This window comes from Arvicanthis niloticus, chromosome 5 (assembly GCF_011762505.2).
Source record: "Arvicanthis niloticus isolate mArvNil1 chromosome 5, mArvNil1.pat.X, whole genome shotgun sequence".
Taxonomy (NCBI): Eukaryota; Metazoa; Chordata; class Mammalia; order Rodentia; family Muridae; genus Arvicanthis; species Arvicanthis niloticus.
Genome location: NC_047662.1, coordinates 13559384 through 13578984, shown reverse-complemented (window position 1 = coordinate 13578984; position 19601 = coordinate 13559384). Strand labels below are relative to the sequence as shown.

General features: G+C 53.8%; 1 protein-coding gene and 1 long non-coding RNA gene across 2 annotated transcripts in view; both read left to right on the top strand.

Moving 5' to 3' along the window:
• The first annotated feature begins 403 nt into the window (after nt 1-403).
• Nucleotides 404-1996, top strand: LOC143442189 (uncharacterized). The gene is made up of 3 exons (XR_013110199.1): nt 404-617; nt 836-978; nt 1939-1996. It is a non-coding gene; the product is annotated as an uncharacterized LOC143442189 (long non-coding RNA).
• A 7645-nt stretch (nt 1997-9641) lies between these two features.
• Epha2 (EPH receptor A2) overlaps nt 9642-19601 on the top strand; it is a 30331-nt gene continuing 20371 nt past the window's right edge. The window contains exons 1-3 of the mRNA XM_034503069.2: nt 9642-9836; nt 14925-14992; nt 16984-17659. Coding sequence (XP_034358960.1) covers nt 9755-9836; nt 14925-14992; nt 16984-17659 — 826 coding nt within the window. The 5' untranslated portion in view covers nt 9642-9754. The remainder of the gene's footprint in view (nt 9837-14924; nt 14993-16983; nt 17660-19601) is intronic.

The following is a 19601-nucleotide window of genomic DNA, read 5'->3' as shown; positions in this document are numbered from 1 at the left end:
GCCATTCTTGGTGCTTGGCTTGAGGTCAAGGTTCACAGTGGGACTATGCTCATTGGTGGGCATGGCTAGAAAACGCCAGTCCCGGACCCCGGACCCCTACAGGTGGCAGTGGCTGAAGGCTTCCGGGAGGAGGTGACTCTCAAAGGCTCTCCGGAGCTAGGGGCGGAGAGGGGCGGCAGGGGAGTGCGGACCACCCGGAGGAGCTAGAGGAGATATGCAGAGCGCGCAGCGGGAGCGTCCGGTGACCCCAGGTGGGTCCCACCCGCCTGGCCCTCCGCGGGGATACGCCCTGTTTCCAAGGCGACGGGGGCAGCAGCTCTGCTGGCGCGACCCCCTTTACGAGGCACAGACGCGGCCGCGCCATAAACCTCACGTGGCGACCCTCAAAGGCGACACCTGCGGGGTCGGAAGTGGGGCGGCCGGAGCGAGACGGGGCGGGGCAGCTGCTAAAGACCTGTGACATCCCCTCCCCCAGCCTTTGGGACCGGTCTGGCCCTACGCTCCACGTGGCTCTGCTGCTGGGCTCCTGCTGTTCCTTTGTCACCCCCCCTCCACCCGAGCCTCGTAGGCCCGCTCAACTCTCAGCAGCAAGGAGGGCGGAGGAGCCGAGTGTGGCAGTGAGTGTCCTGGGGAGGGCTGGGTTCTTGGTCTTCCAGGGCAGGGTTGCCTGAGCCCCGCTCTCGCCTGCGGGACCCTGCTAAACACCTCCAATTACGGTTGTGGTTTGTTTTATTTGGTTAGACAGATCCTCATGTAGTCCAGGCTGGCTGCCAACTCTGCTAAGTAGCCAAGGCTGGCCTTGAAATTCCTCATCCTTTTGCCTCCACTTCTCTAGCTCTGGGATTAAGGTCCTGAATCACCACACCAAAGTGACCTCAAACTCACAACGATCCTCCTGTTTCAACATCTGGGGTCCCAGGTGCGAGCCACCACACTCCATTCCTGTGTGTTATTTTGAAGAGGCCTTTGATGGATCTGGTGAGAAACGCAAAGAACACACAGGAAGCGCACACACAGTAAACTAGCCACCCACACCCACCCCAGGAGGTTCCGAGTTCCCAAATACTTACACCTGGTCTTCAAGCAAGGCGATCCCCAGGTTCCCACTGGAGCCTTGAGAGAAGGGCAGGGTCTCCCCACCCTCCTGGCTCCCAATTCTCACACTCATCAACAGGCTTGCACCCCCACAGGTTCACACACATGCTGAGAAGTGCCCAGTACCCAGCCAGAGGCAAGCATCTTCATCTGGACCACACATGTCTATGAACTCACTTGTGTGTGCCCAAGAGAAATGCATTTTCCTAAAGGCTAAATCTACAGCTTCCTATAGACCAACTTGGGTCACAGAGTCCTGGATTCTTCTCCTGTCCCTGTTCCCATTTCCCTCCATCTGTCCGTCTTTCTCCATTAGCCAGTCTCAGGGGGACCCAGCTGACTCCCGCCCAGCCCCCTTGAGCCATCCATCCCATCCGGTGTGAGGTGTGAATCCATCTATCTGTCTATCTGCAATTACCCTGGCAGGGAAGCATCCCCCCTCACTGAGACCCCTCCTTCATCTCAGCCACACCTACCCCAGAGGACCCCCTCCAGCCCCCCCTTCCTCAGCAGGGCCTCTCATCACTCACCCAGACCCCCCACACCCCTCCCTCCTCCTCCTATCTGTTTCCCTAATCTGTCAGTCAGTCTGTCTGTACACCCATCCATCCACCCTTCCTTCCTTCCTTCCCTGCTGGGCCCCATCTCTTTCAACAATCCCTGTGTCCCATCCATCAGCTTACAGACAGCCCTGGCTGCCAGGTAGTCTCCTCCTGGCTGCTCATCTGTTTGTCTGTCCACCAGCCCATCCATCCATCTGTCTCCAAGCCCATCCATCCATCTATCCACCAGCCCATCCATCATGCAAGCCACTTACTTGCGAGTGTGTGTGTGTGCCCATAGGTACTTTTGGAACCACCTCTCCAATACCAAGTAAAACTGTACTGAGCCTGGAGCAGTACTGGGGAGGTGAGGGGTTATGGGGCAGGCTTGGGGGATTCCCAGGGACTTCAAAGACACAGTGTGGCTTCCCTACCCTTCCATTCTTCCTTCCTCTAGGCTTCCGCCCAGGCCATTGGCCTAGCTGTCAGGATTCGGGAAGCAGGTGACACCAGCCAGGTCCCATGCCAGCCTGGGGCCCCCAAGTAGGGTGTTAGTGATAAAAATAAGCCAGGTTGATGTTCGTGCAGCTACCACGGCTCAGTATCTGCCCGTTCCTCACACTTCCATGTCTGCCCCCGCAAGGTGGATATTGCAATATTTTTATCCCCACCTGACATGGGGAAAAGCAAGGTTGGAGCTCACACCCACAGCTTCTAGCTCTTTACAGTGAATGAGGGCCAGCCATGGCTCTATCTTCTGATCTGCCCAGGGGACACTGTTTTTTTTTGGGGGGGGGGAGGTGGAGAAACCAGACTAGAGAGAGGACATGGGAGGCCCCCTGCACAGTAGAGTTGAACCAGGGCCATAGTGTCAGAGGGAAGTGATCTTTGCCACAGAGGTGTGGTGCAGGTCTGAGCAGGTTCCTTCATCAGTGTGGACCTCAGTTTCCCTGCCTGTAAAATGGAGCTACAACAAATGATGAAATAAGACAATTTGGGAAAGCACCTAGAATGGAGGCCCCAGGGTCAGAGCAGAGGACTCTGGAACTCAGGTGGGGCATTTCCTGGAGATCCCTTTGCTCCATCTCTGTAGCACCGGGAATCCCCCACTCTTCTCTCTCTGAAGCCTCCAAGGCCTCTGGGCTAGATGCCAGGCTTTGTGCTAGGTGTGCCAAACTCACACATCTCTTAGTGGGTGAGCTACTGTTAGCCCTGCGTGTGCCCATGGGTAAAGTGTGGGGAAGAACAAAGAGGGGGTGCAGGGAAGTTAGGTGAAGGTGTCACAGGTTAGCTGAACCAGACAGCAGCCCTGGAAACGGAGGAGGGGTGAGTGATTCGGGCAAAGAGGACAGGAAGTACCAGAGCCAGTGAGAAGCGGGGTCCCCTGATTTCTGCCTGTATTACAAACTTCTTGGCACAGGGTTTGTGATGAGACTTTCCCCTGGAGCTGACAGCCTTCAGGTGCTCTTCGGGGCAGATGTGACAAGATGAGAGACAGCACAAGGTAGAAGTCTGGCCAGACTTGGAGTCTTCACTGTGGTTCTGGAATTTTCTGTAAGCCCCGCCCCCTCTGTGGATCTGGCTCCTTCTTAAAAAAGGAGCTGGAGAGGTGGCTCTGCAGGTAAAGGCAGTTGCTTCCAAGCCTGCTGACCTGAGATCCATCCCTGAGACCCACATGGCGGAAAGGGAACCAACTTCCACAAAGGTCCTCTGACCGCCACGTGGGCCCATGGTAAGCAGGTACCATAAAATAAATACATGTCAAAAAAAAAAAATAGGAGAAGCAGGTTGTGGTGGGTGGTGGCCCATGCCTTTAATCCTAGCACTCAGGGGACAGAGGCAGGCAGATCTGTAAGAGTTTGAGGCCAACCAGGTCTACACATCTCTCTCTCTCCCTTACCCCCCTCCTCTTCCCCACAGTGACTTCCCTGGCCTTGGTCCTTGGGGCCATTGAACTTGCCCACCGGAGAGCAGCTTTCCAATAAACCTGCCTTTAATCTAATCTAATCTGGTTTAAATTGGCTCATTTCGTCGGCAGGGAGAAATAACCTATCAAGTATGACGTTGATTTTCTTGTATTCCATATAGGTGGAGTGGAGTGGGGTGGGCTTGGGGTGGGAACTCCGTTTCTGGGCTGGACTCGTGTTTTCACGTGTAAAATGGGAGCCCGCTTCTCGCGGGCTTTGGATGGTGTCACGGGCTTTGGATGATGTCACAGGTTTTGGATGACGCAGGATGGCACAATGCTCCCCTGGCACACAGCGGAGTCATAATCTCATGTGAACTTCCCTTTTGCATTGACGTTTCATTATGAATCGAGTCTGGCCTTGAACTTGTGAACTTGCAGCCCTGAGCAGCCATGCCTGCCTTTGCTTTACTGTTAAAAATACTCAGTTGTAGGCCCGACACTCTGAGCCTTGAGCAAGGCCTGGGGTGGACAGGAAAGTTAGGGATCTGTGATCCAAGCCCAGCTGGAGGACCAGGAGGATGTGGACAGATGGGGGTGGAAAGGCCCAGCTGAATGAGGGGCAGGGGCTGAAGGAGGGAGGGGACTGAGAAACCATACTGGAGGTAGGCGGAAGGCACCCCAGTGACCCTGGGGATTGAGGGGAGGCCCCGCCCTCCCGGAGGCCCCGCCCCGTGCCCCGCGGGCAGGATTTGCGAAGAACCCACTTCAAAGGGTCCCAGGAAGCGTTTGCAAGCCCCAGAGGAAGCGGTGCAGCCTCTAATCCAGCTCTTGGAGGGCGGGGGGGGGGGGGGGGGAGTAGGGGAAGCCCCGCAATTACACAAGGGGTTTCGTCTTGTGCCACCCCCTTAAAATCTAAGAGCCCACACGTGAGTCTCCGACCCTCACCTCAAACAGCCTTGTTCCTGTGGTGTGTGTGTGTGTGTGTGTGTGTGTGTGTGTGTGTGTGTGTGTGGCGGGAAGCGGTGCTCAGCAAAGCTATCCCGTAGATCATCCGAAAGCCTCAACCGAAAAGCTGATCAACCAATTTCATTTTTCCCCCTGCCGCTTGGAAAGTGCGATCCTTTGAAAAGGGGGCTCTAGTCAAAGCCTGCCTTGCGGTCCACAAATATTTGCTGAACACCTACTGTATGCCAGGCACCACTGGGGCCAGAAAGAAGGAATGAATTAGTCCCCTGTCTCTCAAGGATCTCCCTGCCTAAGGAGAGAGTACTATAGTACACCTGCCCCTGGATTTGATCTCCAAGGACAGTTAGTTGGCCAGTCAGCCTTCAGAAGAGATCTGACCATAGAGGGAGGAACAGCTGAGACTTAAGGTTGATTGTAGACCCATTCAAGCTTCGGCGGGTGCTCAGTGATCTCACGGAATGCTAGCTGCTGCCCTGGAGGATACAGACCCTTTATTTTCCTAGTTTTACAGACCACACAGTTAAATCACATATATCCTATGCAGCAGGAGGCAGATCAGCTGGACCGCCATCTTTCCATCTTAGCATCCCTTTATCCACCCACCCAGGCCTCCCTAAATCCATGTATCCACTGATCTTACCTCCATCCCTCTCTATCCACACATTCCCACTGCACTTCAGGTCTCCGTTCTCTGGTGTTTCGTTAAGATAGGTCCTGCCGAATGGGTAGAACTGTCCAGGTGGAGAGGGTACACCTTGGTCAGTGTGCAGGCAGGAATGTCCTTGGGTGTGTTGACTAACTCCTGTAGCCATCACTAGAGAGACTGAAGCACAAGAATCAAGAGCTAAAGGCTTGACTGGGGGACTTAGCGAGACACCCTCTCAAAAATAAATAAGCCGGGTAGCGGTGGTTGGGCACATCTGTAATCCCAGAAGGCAGAGGCAGGCTCGTCTCAAAGTAGGAAGCCAGTCTGGTCTACAGAGAGAGTTCCAGGACATCCTGGGCTACACAGAGAAACCTTGTCTTAAAACAAAACCAAGCCATGAGCGTTTATGAAGTGACTCCTGTATGCAGGTCACTTTTCTCTTGGATTCAGGGATGCAGATACGTCATATTTAATTCCTGCCTCAGGGAGAGAGTCAGGCTGTCTGGGAGACCGTTAGAGGTTCAGGAATCTGAGAAAGAGTTCCTTTGGCCCAGTTGAAGATCTTCATTGTTTCAGGAGGACTCAGAGGCTGAGGAAAGGACCTGTCCCCTGAAGCCACTAAGAGTACAGTCATGACAGTGACCTGGAAGTCCTGGTTTGCAGAAAGCAGATCCGTCATTCCAGGTGGAGGGCTGTGGGATTCTGAGACAGGTGAAGGGTATATACTGGGTCCGAACTGGCTGAGATCCAGTCTCCAACTTCCCTGAGTTCACTTCTCCCCCCTGCACTCATAAGGCAGACATGAGCGTGACAAAATGCTGAGAACTGAGCCTAGCCCGTAGTAAGTAAGCCCTTCAGTCCCAGATAGCTCCAGTCCTCATCCTTTTTTGATTCTATCTGGCTCTTGACCAAGAGCATATGCAAATCAAAGCTAGGTAGGGAAACGGAGGCGTCAACATTCTTATGGGTGGTCTGCTTGTGCCCAGCCCGAAGCAGAGCCTAGCAAAGGTGGGCACCTGAGCCAGCAGGTGAACTGGCAGGCTCTCTCTCTGGTTCCACCTGCCCCGTCCTGGGAAGCCTAGCCCGCTGCAGTAGCACTTAGGCCCCCAGGGCTCCTTGGGGCCTTTACTGGGTAATTCCATCTGCATTACAGCCGATTACACTGCAATAAATCCCACATTCCCTGGCCAATTTATGAGACTCACTAGGGAACTTTCCCCTTAGCATCAGTCACCCAGAGCCAGTCAGGAGAGGGGAAGGGAGTGCCAGCCTGTGGGTGACTAAAGCGACCGCCTCCTGCCTGCCACTGCACAAATCTCTTCTCCACACCAGCTTCAGCTCATGGTCCACGGTGGAGATGGGTGAGCACACAGCCTGTGCTCCGACCAGACTCCAGCACACGTCTCTCAGCATATGGCCCTAACATGGAGGAGGCCTGACAGCATCCTGGCGTGTCGGGGAGGGTCAACTTTTGGGGGTATGCATAAAGCACATGCATGGCACAGAGAGAAACAGCCAACTCGACACAGGAACCAGTGCTTGGAGAACTGGCCAACACCCCATTCACTTACACCTTCACTCATTCAACAAGAGTTTCTGGATAAGTATCTGAACGCTGGATGGGTACTGTCTGTTTTCTACAAACATCTCTCTCTCTGTCTCTCTCTCGCGCCGCGCGCTCTCTCTCTCTCTATCTGTCTCTCTCTGTCTCTCTCTCTCTCTCTCTGTCTCTCTCCCTCCCTCCCTCCCTCCCTCTCTCTCTTTTGGTTTTTCTTTTTCTTTTCTTTCTTTCTTTCTTTTTTTTTTTTTTTTGGTTTTTCGAGACAGGGTTTCTCTGTGTAGCCCTGGCTGACCTGGAACTCACTCTGTAGACCAGGCTGGCCTCGAACTCAGAAATCCGCCTGCCTCTGCCTCCCAAGTGCTGGGATTAAAGGTGTGCGCCACCACTGCCCGGCTCTCTGTCTCTTTCTCTGTCTTTCTCTCCCCCTCTCTCTGTCTCTCTCCTTTCTCTTTCTTTCTTTCTTTCTTTCTTTTTTTCTTTCTTTCTTTCTTTCTTTCTTTCTTTCTTTCTTTCTTTCTTTCTTTCTTTCTTTCTTTCTTTCTTTCACACAGGGTCTCATGATGTAGCCCTGGCCAGCTCAGAGCTATATACTAGCTATATAACTATATAGACTAGGCTGGCCTTAAACTCCCAGCAATCTGTCTGTCTCTGCCTCCGCAGTGCTGGGATCAAAGGCGTGCACCATGATGCCTGGCACACATCAAGTTTTCTAGTACTCGAATATTTAAAATCCAGAGCCTATAAATACCATGTCACATGTATATACAAGGTCTTACAGACAACAGACGGAGGCAGGGAAGGAGGATCAGGAATTCAAGGCTAGCCTCTGCTACATAGTAAGTTCCACATCATCTTGGGCTACGTGAGACCTTGTCTCAACAGTCAGATCCAGGGGCTGAAGGGCGGGCTCAGTGGCTAAGAACATTTCCTGTTCTTCAGAGAACTTGAGTTCGGATCCAAGCACCCACATCAGGTAGCTCACAACCGCCTGTAACTCCAACTCCAGGGGATCCCGTGCAGTCCTCTGGCCTCAGAGGCACCCCCAAAACACACACATACCAAGAAAAAAAATCAAAACAAAACAAAAGGAACTGACAGGAAATCTTAACACAAACCACAGGGTCCCCAGCCTAGCGTGTCCAACAGAACACTTACCCATGCCATGTGTATACTACACACATGTTCCACTCATCTCGACACACGTGCACGTGCCTGTCCACAGGACCTTGGCACACCACAGTCCCTGCCACCCCAGATGTGATTTCCTCTTGCTGAACCGCATGTAACCGTAATAACAGCTGAGATTTGACTCGAGGGTCTGTGTCCCAGACTGTGCGGTTTCCATGCTCGACCTTATTTGATCTTCTCCGTGACTTCTTCCAAGTAGATTACTGTGTCCTTAGGGAGCACAGGGAGGCTTAGAGGGGCCAAATGACTTGTCCAGACTTTGACTACAGCCTCTTCCACTGTGCTCCCCACTGCTGGGACGTGTGTGGCGCACTCGGGTACACACAGGTCCTCTCACACCTGAGCACACACTTACATACATATGGACACTTGCATTGACACACGTCCACGCTCGATACACAAGGGGCTTACAGATTCCCACACACTAACCCTTATGGCCAGGCTCACACACTCCAGTACTTTATTCAAACATGCTCACACACACATGTTCACTCACTCTCATTCTCAGAAGACATAGCCTCCTCTCCCATCATCCCTGATCAAAGACTTTAATTAACCCCAACACTTGTAATTAACCCTTTCTCTCCCCCTCCAGGGGAAATGTCTGGACCCGTTTCTCAGAAACAGGCGCCAAGGCCAAGCTGGTGGGTAGGACCCAGGAGGACCTGGTACCAGAGTAGTATAGTGTGGACCAGGATGACCAGGGACAGGGGAGTCACAGAGAGGAAGACCAGGGACTAAAGGGTAGGCAGAATGGTCCATGGAGAACCAAGCCTGCTACAACCGTTCCTTTCCCACTGGCCAAATGGTAACAGAGCAACAGGCAGTTGTGGGCGGCTGGACTAGCTGCTTAGTTCACTTCATGTCCGTTTGTTTCACTGACTCTAGACGCCAAGCGAAAAGATGAACTCAGATTTGAGGAACCTTGGCAGAGAAAGGGTGGGTAGGAGGTAAACGTCTCCAGGGTATCAAAAGGTAATCTCATTCTGTCATCCAGGGATCAGGGGACAAGGGTGTTCTGTTGGAATTCAGAGGCAGAGGTCAAGAGGTACCCGTGAGGGTCTGTGCTGCAGGGTCCCCAAATGGAACAGTGGTTAAAACAGATCTGGACCCAGCTTCAAGTCCTGCCACTATCACTATGACTGGGGAGGTGTGCCGCCTGTGGGCATTCGAGGATACCTAGGAACCTTAAACCCTCCACTGTAAAGTAAAGACTCGTGCATGTCTGACTTGTTCCCAGAGGCACTGCTCTTGGAACACAGCTTAGAGGACCTTCCTGGGTGTGGCATATCTTCTGGAGGTCTCAGGAGTGTGTGTGTGTGTGTGTGTGTGTGTGTGTGTGTGTGTGTTATCAGGAGTTCTTCTCCAGGCCCTTTGCTAAGGAGGCTGCTACTTCTCAGATTTACAATTCACGTCCCGAAGCCCAAGAGCGAAAGGGGAGAGTAGGCACAGATTCATTGCACACATTTGGGGACTAACCCTTGGTGGCGCTTTGAAGTGAGCAAACTCCTCAAGGTTTGTACAGGCCATGCACATGCACACGGAGACCCGTACACAGGCCCCCACAATCCTCCCCAAATTCCTGCCCTCTCCCCACCCCCAACTTCCCTCTGACTTCTCCGCCCTCTAGTCAGGGTGTCAGTCCGGCCCCTTTAAAGACATTCCTGAGGGCGTGGTTTCGGTGACGTCAGCGCAGGGCATGAATGAACAGGAGCGGGTTCTCACCCAACTTCCATTAAGGACTTGAGGCAGGAGGGTAGAAGTTGTGTGTGGCGGCGGGCGAGCAGGAACGGGACATCGAGGCAAGCGTGCGGACCGCAGGGATCGCGGGGAGCGAGGGGTGCGGCATGGAGCTCCGGGCAGCCGGTTTCTGCCTGGCGCTGCTGTGGGGTTGTGCACTGGCGGCCGCGGCAGCGCAGGGAAAAGAAGGTGAGTGTCTACACGGTGGCCGCAGCTAGCAGGGACTCCGGGACACGGGACCCCGGGCGCTCCAGCCTCCTCTCTGGGGCGCACCTTTGGAAGCTGACTTATGGCTGCTGGGTCTCAGCGCGCAGGGTTAATCAGAGCGCGCGGGCTGCGGCCGGGGACGATCTCGGGGACCCATTCTCTGAGATCTCAGGTTCTCTGGGTCTAAGGGATCTCGGCTGGGGCGCGCATGCCTCGGAGGCCTCGGAAAGAGGGACGCAGCGCCCTCCACGCGGTTGCAGCCCTGCGGCGGCTTCTGGAACGCGACCCCCGCAGGACGCGCGGGGTCCCTCAGAGGAAAAGAAGGGGTCTAAGTCGGGTTTCCCGGCGATCAGCCTCTTAGTAACTCGGGTTCTCTTAACTCATCTGCCCCGATTTCTCGCGGAAGGCATTTGGATGCAGGCCCTGCTTTTTGGGGAGGGGTCTTCTCGGTGCCCCGTACCAAGCAAAAGGGTCTCTCTGCGCCCCATCCGCTTTTTCACTGGGATCCTCTGGGCCAGCATTGGGAGCGCCCGGGTTAGCCCTGGCCACTCATACCTTCCCTCCTTCCCAAGCCTCCCTCCCAGGTTCGGGAGACAGGTTAAGGGCTGGGAGCGAGGACAGGAAGTCCCAAAGTCAAGTGTTCTGAGCAAGGGGTGACTCAGAAGGAGGAAATGCGGCAGGTGGGGTTGCGGCTTCCCGCGATGTGGAGCCGTCATCTCGGGGCCACCGGGAGACCAGGCACCTGGAGGTGGGGGAGTGAATCACCTGCCCCCGCCCCAGCGTCTTGGAGCCACGCAAGGTGAGGGGGCCGCAGAGGTTGCCTTCGCCCAAGGCGCAACCGGGGGTGTGCTTAGGGGCGTTATCCCTCAGCTAGGGTCTCCGAGAGGGTGGGGATTCCTTCCCTGCCCTTGGCCGAGGATTTTCCTGTCCACCATGCCGGAGCTGGCTTCCGTTTCCCACAGCGAAAACTTTTCCCTGCTTTTGGGCATAGCGAGTCTCCCGACGACTCCCGCTGGGGGTCGGGGGTGGGGAGCGCGGAGGAACCCCTTATGGGTGAGAAGTTTCTTTATTCTTTTCCCCTTCCACGTTGGGAGGGTAAAGGGCCAGCCTGGAGCTCTTGGAGGGTGGAGAGAGTTAGGGGTGAATGGTGTGTTTGATCCTGCCCCTATCCTGAGGACAGATAAAGAATCCCCCCCCCCCCCCAGCCCGAAGTTGCTTTTGTCAAGGTGTGAACCGGGCGGGATTCTGAGACCCTCACTCCCTTCTCCCTCATTCAATTTGTGGCTTTTCCTGGGAACTAGTTGGGGAGAAGGGAAAGACAGCTGGTTTTGCTAGAGCCCTTCCTAGGCTGCCACGGAGTTGAGGATTAGACGTCTGCTTTGCTGGGCGCGGGCTCCTGACCCCCAGCCCCCAACCCCCAGCCCCCAGCCCCCAGCCCCCAGCAGGGAAGCCTCAAACAATCTTGTACTTGTGCTTCTGGGTGCATCTGTCCTCCTCGCTCCAGCCTTTGTGATTAATCCCGTTCTGCATGGGATGGAGGAGAAAAGGGGTGCATATTGCCCGTGGTTGTGGAAAATTCTTTTCTAAGCTCCGGACTCCCCAGGAACACTGTGTCTTGGGGTGGGTGGTGGTTGGGAGTGGGGTCATGAGCCAGCTGGTTGCACTTCCCTTGAGGGGAAGTTGAGGGCAGGTATGATCTGTCTCCTCTCTAGCCTGGGCACAGCTGTGCAGACTTCTCTTCTGCTTTCTGCTGGGTTTGGAAAACCAGGGGAATCGGTTAGGTCCTTGACAGCTGCTGAATCTACCACCTACAGTGACCTTTACTTTTTTTCTTACACTTGTGTGTGTGTGTGTGTGTGTGTGTGTGTGTGTGTGTACGCACAAGTGTGGAGTTCAAGAGCTTGCAAGAGGACTTGGTTCTCTCTCCTTCCACTATGTGAGCTCTGGGATGGAACTCGGGTGACAGACAAGTGTTTTTACCTTCTGAGCCACCTCACTGCCTGGTCCTCCCTTACAGAGAGTGAGGGAGGCCCAGTATTGGTGAGCCAGGGCCCTCTGCACAGAGGGTCTGCCCACACATCTAGCTGTTTCGTCCAGCCAGAAGTGCTTGCCAGTGACTCTAGAGCCGCTGGGATGGGTGGTGGTTGGAGCCACAGGAGAAGGCTGGGTTTCTTAGTTCAGCAAGTGCCTCATCCGCCTCCCAGTCCCTTGCCTGTTTGTATCCGGAGTCCCTGGTCTCCTCCTTTTTTAGGTGTAAGCTGATCTTGGGTAAAGAGGGATGAGGTTAGCAGGGAGGTGGCAAGGGGCATATTGCATTATGGGGAAGCTTGTAAGTAATATAGCCCACAAGGGTGACATTATGGTAGCAGATTCCCCGCCACCAGTGTCTCTCAGGGGACAGAGGACTTAAGAAGTACCCCCATCTATGTCAGCCTTATGATGAATCCCTGAGAAGATCATGAAGGGGGACCCTCAAAGCTCCTTGCTTTCAGCAAGCCAGAACCTTTGATTACCAGAGCCCAGGGCCTCTGTCACAAGGGGATGGCTGGGCTCTCCCGTTCCTGATGGTTGGTTCTAGGGAATTTCCATGGGAGGGGGCTGTGGTTGGCAAGCCTTGGGTTGCATGAAGCCTTCTTTTCTTCTCAGATAGTTCTAGATCCAGGCTTGGGCTGGCCTGCCTGTCAGGTTTAACCCTTCAAAGCCCCTGCCCCAAGGGGCTTAGCTTGAACTTTGCATACTGCTTGTGTATATGCTGTGTGTGTGTGTGTGTGTGTGTGTGTGTGTGTGTGTGTGTGTGTGTGTGGTATCTGTGTACTATGTGTTAGATTTATTGAACAGCACTCCCCTCATCCTCCTACCCAGCTGGAGTCAGGAGCCCCCAGAACCATTCCTGTATAAGCATAGTGAGTTTCTCAAGCTCAGGCCCTGGGCATGTCTGAACAAATCCGCACTGTTACCCACCGCACCTTCCACTACCTAACTACAGTCTCTGCCACGGCTGTGGTACAGTGTCTGAGCCACTTCAGACTTCCTCTTCCTTGTCTGGGCCGCCAGACCCTTGCTAGAGGTGTGAGTGAGTCCAGGACCAGGGCGACAGTGCTCACCAGGCTTCAGGGCTTCCTAGGACAGAGACAGTCTAACTTCAGAAAGGGTTTTCTTTGTTTGAGACAGAATGTCATGATGTAGCCCAGGCTGGCCTCAATTCAGAAATTATGTAGCCCAGGCTGGCCTCAATTCAGAAATCCTCTTGGCTCTATACACAGCCGTTGGTTTTAGTTTTATTTTAAGATATTTATTGTTTGTTTGAGACAGTCTCATTATATAGCCCTGGCTAACTTGAAACTTGCCTTGTAAGAACAGGCTGTCCTCAAACTCACAGAGATCTGCCTGCCTCTGCCTTTGGAGTGCTGGGATCAAAGGTGTGTGTCACCACATCTGGTTTATGTTGGTGTAAAGCTCTGTCCATACTGGGCAAGCACCTGGTTAACTGTTTATTTTTTGTGGTGGTGGTTCAGGGAGTTACCTCCTAAGCATGTACTCATCGGCTGAGCTACACTGTCCTTAGGGCCATGACCCGACCCCTGCAGTCTCCTCTTATATCTGGAACCCTAGCCTGCCTGCCTCAGTTACCCACTGAGACACAATCTAGCTCTTAGTATGGAGGAATGTTGCTTCTGGGGCCACATCTTGAACCTGGCTTTGACCACAAAGTAATTACATTGCGGTTTCTTCAACCATAGGCCTTGGTTTCTGGACCTGGGAACCTTATGCGGGTCCAAAGCCTCACTTTCCCCAATACCTTGCTCTCTGGGCGGGGTGATAGGACTTAGCCTTTACCTGGGAATAGAGGAGAAACAGAATCTTGAGTCTTGGCTGCTGCACCAGGCAGAGAAGTAGGAGTGGCCGGAGGAAAGAGTCCCAGGGCCAGGCTAGGCCCTAGCAGTTCCAGATTGATTGATTGATTGATATTGATTGGTTGATTGATTTTATATTCATGTGCATTGGTGTTTTGCCTGCATTGTCTGTGTGAGGGCATCAGATCCACTGGAACTGGAGTTACAGGTAGTTATGAGGCACCACGTGGATGCTGGAAATCGAACTCTGGGCCTTTGGAAGAACAGCTAAGGGGCTCTTAACTGCTGAGCCATCTCTCCAGCCCCCTCCAGATGCCTCTTGAGAGGAAATAGTGTGGCCCTGGCACCTGATCCCTCTGATCCCTCTAGGCTGGAACAGTCCCCTGTGAGGGTTTTCTTCCATCATTTCCAGGTGCTTCTGCCAGGCTTAAGAATGGCTTTCCCAGGGAGACCTGGCCAGTGATGGCTTTGGGCCCCTCCTAGAGACCTCCGTGTCTTCAAAGCTAAGGTTCTCCTAATCAGTGACTTTGTGGTGGGAAGATACCCCAGATTTGTCCCCTCGTGTTAACTGCCCTTTCTTTTTCTTTGAGGGGGGCAAGGTGGGGTACAGAGTCTGACCACGTAGCTTTGCTGGCCTGGAACTGACTATATAGACCAGGGTGGGCTTGAACTCCTAGAGATCCACTTGTCTCTGCCTCTCTAGTGCGGGGGTTAACACAGTGCTGCTGCCAGGCCTGGCCAACAACCCATTCTTATGGAGTAAGTCAACGTCTATGTACCCTCTGCTACTGTGTGTGCTCGGTGGCCTGGTTTGGGTCAGGGTGTTCTATGCCAGGGGGATGAGGCAGAAGCAGACGGTCCCGTCCTCTGTGACCCGCGTGAAGGGTTCCCTTGTTCAAGGAAGCAGATGGGGCAGTGGACTCTCATTCTATCCTATTCACCCCAGCACACTACCCAGCTGCCGACCTCCCGCTGTGCCCTGCCCCTGCCCAGCTGGGGGCTGAGGGAACAGCATAGCTGAAAGCCTGGTGACAGGCGGCTATGTGGCACAGAGTTCCACTTCTTCCTAGGTCAAGCCGTGTCTAGATCCTGGGGTTGGGGTTGGGTTGGGGTTGTTGGGGTGTGAGGTGCACACACATCACACCACCCTGGTTCTGCTGTGTGTCCCCTGGGAAAGCCCCTGCTCACTGGTCTTTTTCCCCCATCTTTCCCACAGTTGTTTTGTTGGACTTCGCAGCAATGAAGGGGGAGCTTGGCTGGCTCACACACCCCTATGGCAAAGGGGTGAGTAAACCTTCAGGGCTGAGGGTGGGTGGGAGGAGGGCTGAGAGATGGAGGATGGGAGCCTGGATCAGACTCTGGATCAACCAAGCTTCAAACTGTTTACTACACTGAGTTAGCGGCCCAGACTGGAGCTGGGCAGAAGGCAGGGACTGTTATAGGTGGCCTACCTGGGGAGACAGCTCAGGACCCCAGCAGAGTGGGATGCTCCAGTGGTTCTGTCTGCCTCTGTGTGTGGGGCTGGGGTGGGGTTAAAGGCTGTGAAGTGAGATACAGGACAGTGACTTCCTGCCTTAGGCCCCTTTCTCTTCTCTACTCTGCCTTACTGCCCCACCCCCCAACTGGGGAATCTCCCTTTCCCCTATGCTTTTTTGTTGTTTTTTTGTTTGTTTTCTGTTTTGTTTTGTTTTTCGAGATAGGGTTTCTCTGTGTAGCCCTGGCTTCCTGGAACTCACTCTGTAGACCAGGCTGGGCTCGAACTCAGAAATCTGCCTGCCTCTGCCTCCCAAGTGCTGGGATTAAAGGCGTGCGCCACCACCGCCCGGCTTTGCTATGCTTTCTACGGTCCTGTCCTGACCTCAGATTTCTAGTCCAAGGGGCTGTGGACTTTGGGAAACACACTACTGTGCTTTGGGCCTCAGTTTCCCTTATAAGTTACCCATGATAAGTTAGTTGGTCCTGGGACTCTGAGGCAGGGAGAGGGGTGTGTCTCTGGGGATCTCTAGGGACAGTTCCTACTGCTGGCCAGATCTGAGTGATTTGCATGTATCCTGAAAAGACTTCTAGGCTCCTGGAAGATCTAGCTGGAGGCTGGAGGCAGATAGCCTTATCCAACCCAGTCGCTACATACAGTGAAACTGAGCCCCAGGCATGTGGGTCTTCAGGCCTCCGCCTTTATTTATTCACTTGTTGATTATTTTAAAGGTTTGTTTACATTATATATGTCTTCAGTCACACCAGAAGAGGGCATCAGATCCCATCACAGATGGTTGTGGACCACCATGTGGGTGCTGGGAATTGAACTCAGGACCTCTGGAAGAGCAGTCAGTGCTCTTAACCACTAAGCCATCTCTCCAGCCCCTACTTGTTGACTTGTATTCTTTCCTTTATTCACACATTTCTTTCACCTGAGACCACCCTTTTTGCCAAGGAGGCCCTGGGGACTCAGAGTTCAGTCAGTTGTTGAAGAGTTCAGAACACAGCCCTGGAAGCCAGGCTTGTGTCACCATATGCCAAGTTCCCCGATGATAGCGGGGACGATGATAGCGGGGACGATGATAGCGGGGACGTGAAGCTCATAGGGGAACATGGCCCCTCCCGGGCACCATGGAGGAGCCTGAACTATATTGTCAACACGAGCTGATCACCATCAGGTGCTGGGAGGGTCATCCATTGTCCTCACTTACTGTATCTGTCAACACCCATGGCACACAGCAATGACCCTACACGGTGACACGTGCTAGCTGCTTCGTGTGGTTGTAGCCCCGAGCGCCCCTGTTCTGTGCTCAGCGTTTTGTCATGTATGCTTACAACAGTTCCGCTCTCATTGTAGAGATGGAGACGCTGGGTTTAGAAGGCTCACATGATGTGCAGGTGCCCCAGACTCTAGCCCAGGCACACTGATGGGGAGACTGACTCAGTACCCAGTCATTAGGGCCAAAAAGACACACAGTCATCTAGTCCTGGCCTTGGCTGTTTTCTGGTTGCCTTCCTCTAGGCCCTAGTTTTCTTCCCTGTAGAATGAAGGCACTAAGAACGGAGAGTTGGGTGTGGCGGTCCATACCTGTCATTTTAACACTTCAGAAGTAGAGGCTGGAGGATTAGATGTTGGGAGTCATCCCTCATGACACAGTGAGTTTGAGGCCATCTTGGACTACATGTTGTTCTCAACAGAACAACAATACCGGAAAGGGAAAAAACTATGAAGCCATGCCCATGGGATCCAGTCCCTGCCCTCCCTCCCCCACTAACCCTCACCTGTTACGCACACACAGTGGGACCTAATGCAGAATATCATGAACGACATGCCTATCTACATGTACTCCGTATGCAACGTGGTGTCCGGTGACCAGGACAATTGGCTCCGTACCAACTGGGTGTACCGGGAGGAAGCCGAACGCATCTTTATTGAGCTCAAGTTCACGGTGCGAGACTGCAACAGTTTCCCGGGTGGCGCCAGCTCCTGCAAAGAGACCTTCAACCTCTACTATGCAGAATCAGACGTGGACTATGGCACCAACTTCCAGAAGCGCCAGTTCACCAAGATCGACACCATCGCCCCCGACGAGATCACAGTCAGTAGCGACTTCGAGGCTCGCAACGTCAAGCTGAACGTGGAGGAGCGCATGGTGGGGCCCCTTACCCGGAAGGGCTTCTATCTGGCCTTCCAGGACATTGGCGCCTGCGTGGCGCTGCTCTCCGTTCGGGTCTACTACAAGAAGTGTCCCGAGATGCTGCAGAGTTTGGCTCGCTTTCCCGAGACCATTGCTGTTGCCGTCTCGGATGCACAACCCCTGGCCAGGGTGGCCGGTACCTGCGTGGACAATGCCGTGGTGCCTAATAGGGATGAGGGGCCTCTCATGCACTGCACGGTGGACGGCGAGTGGCTGGTGCCCATCGGACGGTGCGTGTGCCAGGAAGGCTATGAGAAGGTTGAGGATGCCTGCCGAGGTGAGTGGGGTGGGGGTTCCTGGGGTGGCAGGGAAGCCCGGCTGGGGTAGGAGGTCATGGGCGCTGGGATTGGAACACCTTAGTACATTGGAAATGTGGCTGCTCTAGTGGATGTCTCAGGTGGTGGAGGTGGTGCTCCCGTGACCGGAAGATCCCTGTGGGGGCTGTGAGCCAGGGTTAGGGTTCTAGGATGACCAAGCTTGTCTTCCAGTTCCCAGGGCTTCTAGTTTCGCGCATTTCCTTCACTCCCCGACCTGAGTTTCATCATCTGTAAAGTAGAGAGAGAGGGTCATAGTATCTGTCTTGGGGGGAAGTTGTGATAATCACATGACCTCATATGCTCGTAAAGTACTTACGTCAGCGCCTGACACATAAATACCGGTGAGCGGTTGTTATTTTTTGATTCATCCCCTGAATAGTTGCTGTTCTGCTGAGGCTCTGAAGTCCATTCCCAGGAGCTGCTTCTGATTCTCTTGCTGTGTGGCCTCCAACAGATTGCCCAACTTCTCTGGGCTTCGGCTCATTGTTTCATGCAGTTTATTTGTGTGCTGATTCAGACCCAGGGTATGCTGGAATCACCTGGAGTGTATTGGGGGGAGCTGTGAAGTGGGGTGCAGTCAGCTTTCAGGAGAGCCTTGGACCCCGAGATCCTCTCTTGGGATTTATTGATGACATATGGAGACTGCAAAGGGCCCTATTTGGGTGACTCTCTGAGAACAGGTCTGGGCATTAGTGAGCTCACACACAGGAAGTTGTGGGGACAGCCAAGGCTTGTGACAGCGGAAATGTACAACGGGCTTGTAGTGGATGTCTCTGGAAGCAACTGGGACAGAACGTGTGCGTGAGGAATGTTGCTGACCTTTGAAAGGCCCTGGGGAGCTGCTTTCCCAGTGATAAGCTGGGTATTGAGAAATTGGGGGGTAGGGGCTTCCGTGCCTAGCCCGATGGTTGACCCTAGGCTGAGGAGTTCCCTCCTCACCTCTGGCTTCAGCTTTCCTTTGAGTAAAATGGGATTTAAAAAAAAATCACCTCCACCTATAGATCTAGTTTTCCACGAAGGAGGCTGGGAGACCCTGAAGCCTTTCTAATAGGTGGTCTGGGTGCTTCCCTGGGCAGATCTCAGAACCTTGCTTAACACAGAACATAAGCCCCCTCCCTGGATGAGGGGTTTCCTATGAGCCTTTCTGGCAACGTGACCGCCCATCACCCCACTCCTCCCAGCTGCCTTCTGCTGAGTGAGACCCCTTCCCTAGCTGGCCCCCTGCTTAGGTGACCTCAGATGCACACTCTCAGCTTCAGACAATGACCATGGAAGGGGGGGTGCAGGACAGGACAACGAGTGGGCCCAGGAGCTCCTCCTCCATGACATCCTAACACAAGAATGCAGGGCTGGAGGAGGGGTGGTTGAAAACTTTCCACCCTGGTGATTCAGACCCTGTAGAGATAAGTGGGGGTTAGGAGGAGGGTCTTCATGCAGTGAGTTAGCTCCCTTTTCTTGTGGGGATCAGGGTTCTTGGCAAGCTTGTTTAGAAAGAGCTTATAAAAGAGCCCCCCTTGGGAGGACTCAGGCTCGCTCAGCCTGAAGACCAATCCCCAGAGGGGCACTTGACTTAGCTGGCATAACTCTCTTAGCTCTAGCCACCTACAGCCCTGGCTCTGCCTCTCAGCAGCCCCTCCCATCAGGTAAAGGGTCTTGCCGTGCAAGACTGGCAACCTGAGTTCAGTTCTCAGAGAACCAGCTTCACGGAGTTGACTTGCACACATGCATGGCATACACGAATGTGTGAGTGCCCGAGAGTGCATGGGCAGGAAATCGTGATAAATACAGTTAATTTCAAAATTCCTGCTTCTCCGTGCTGCTCAGCAGGCTGGGACAGTGGTACTGAGGGATTAACAGTGGTGTGCTCTTTCTGTGAGTATGAGACTCTTGGTAGTCCCATTG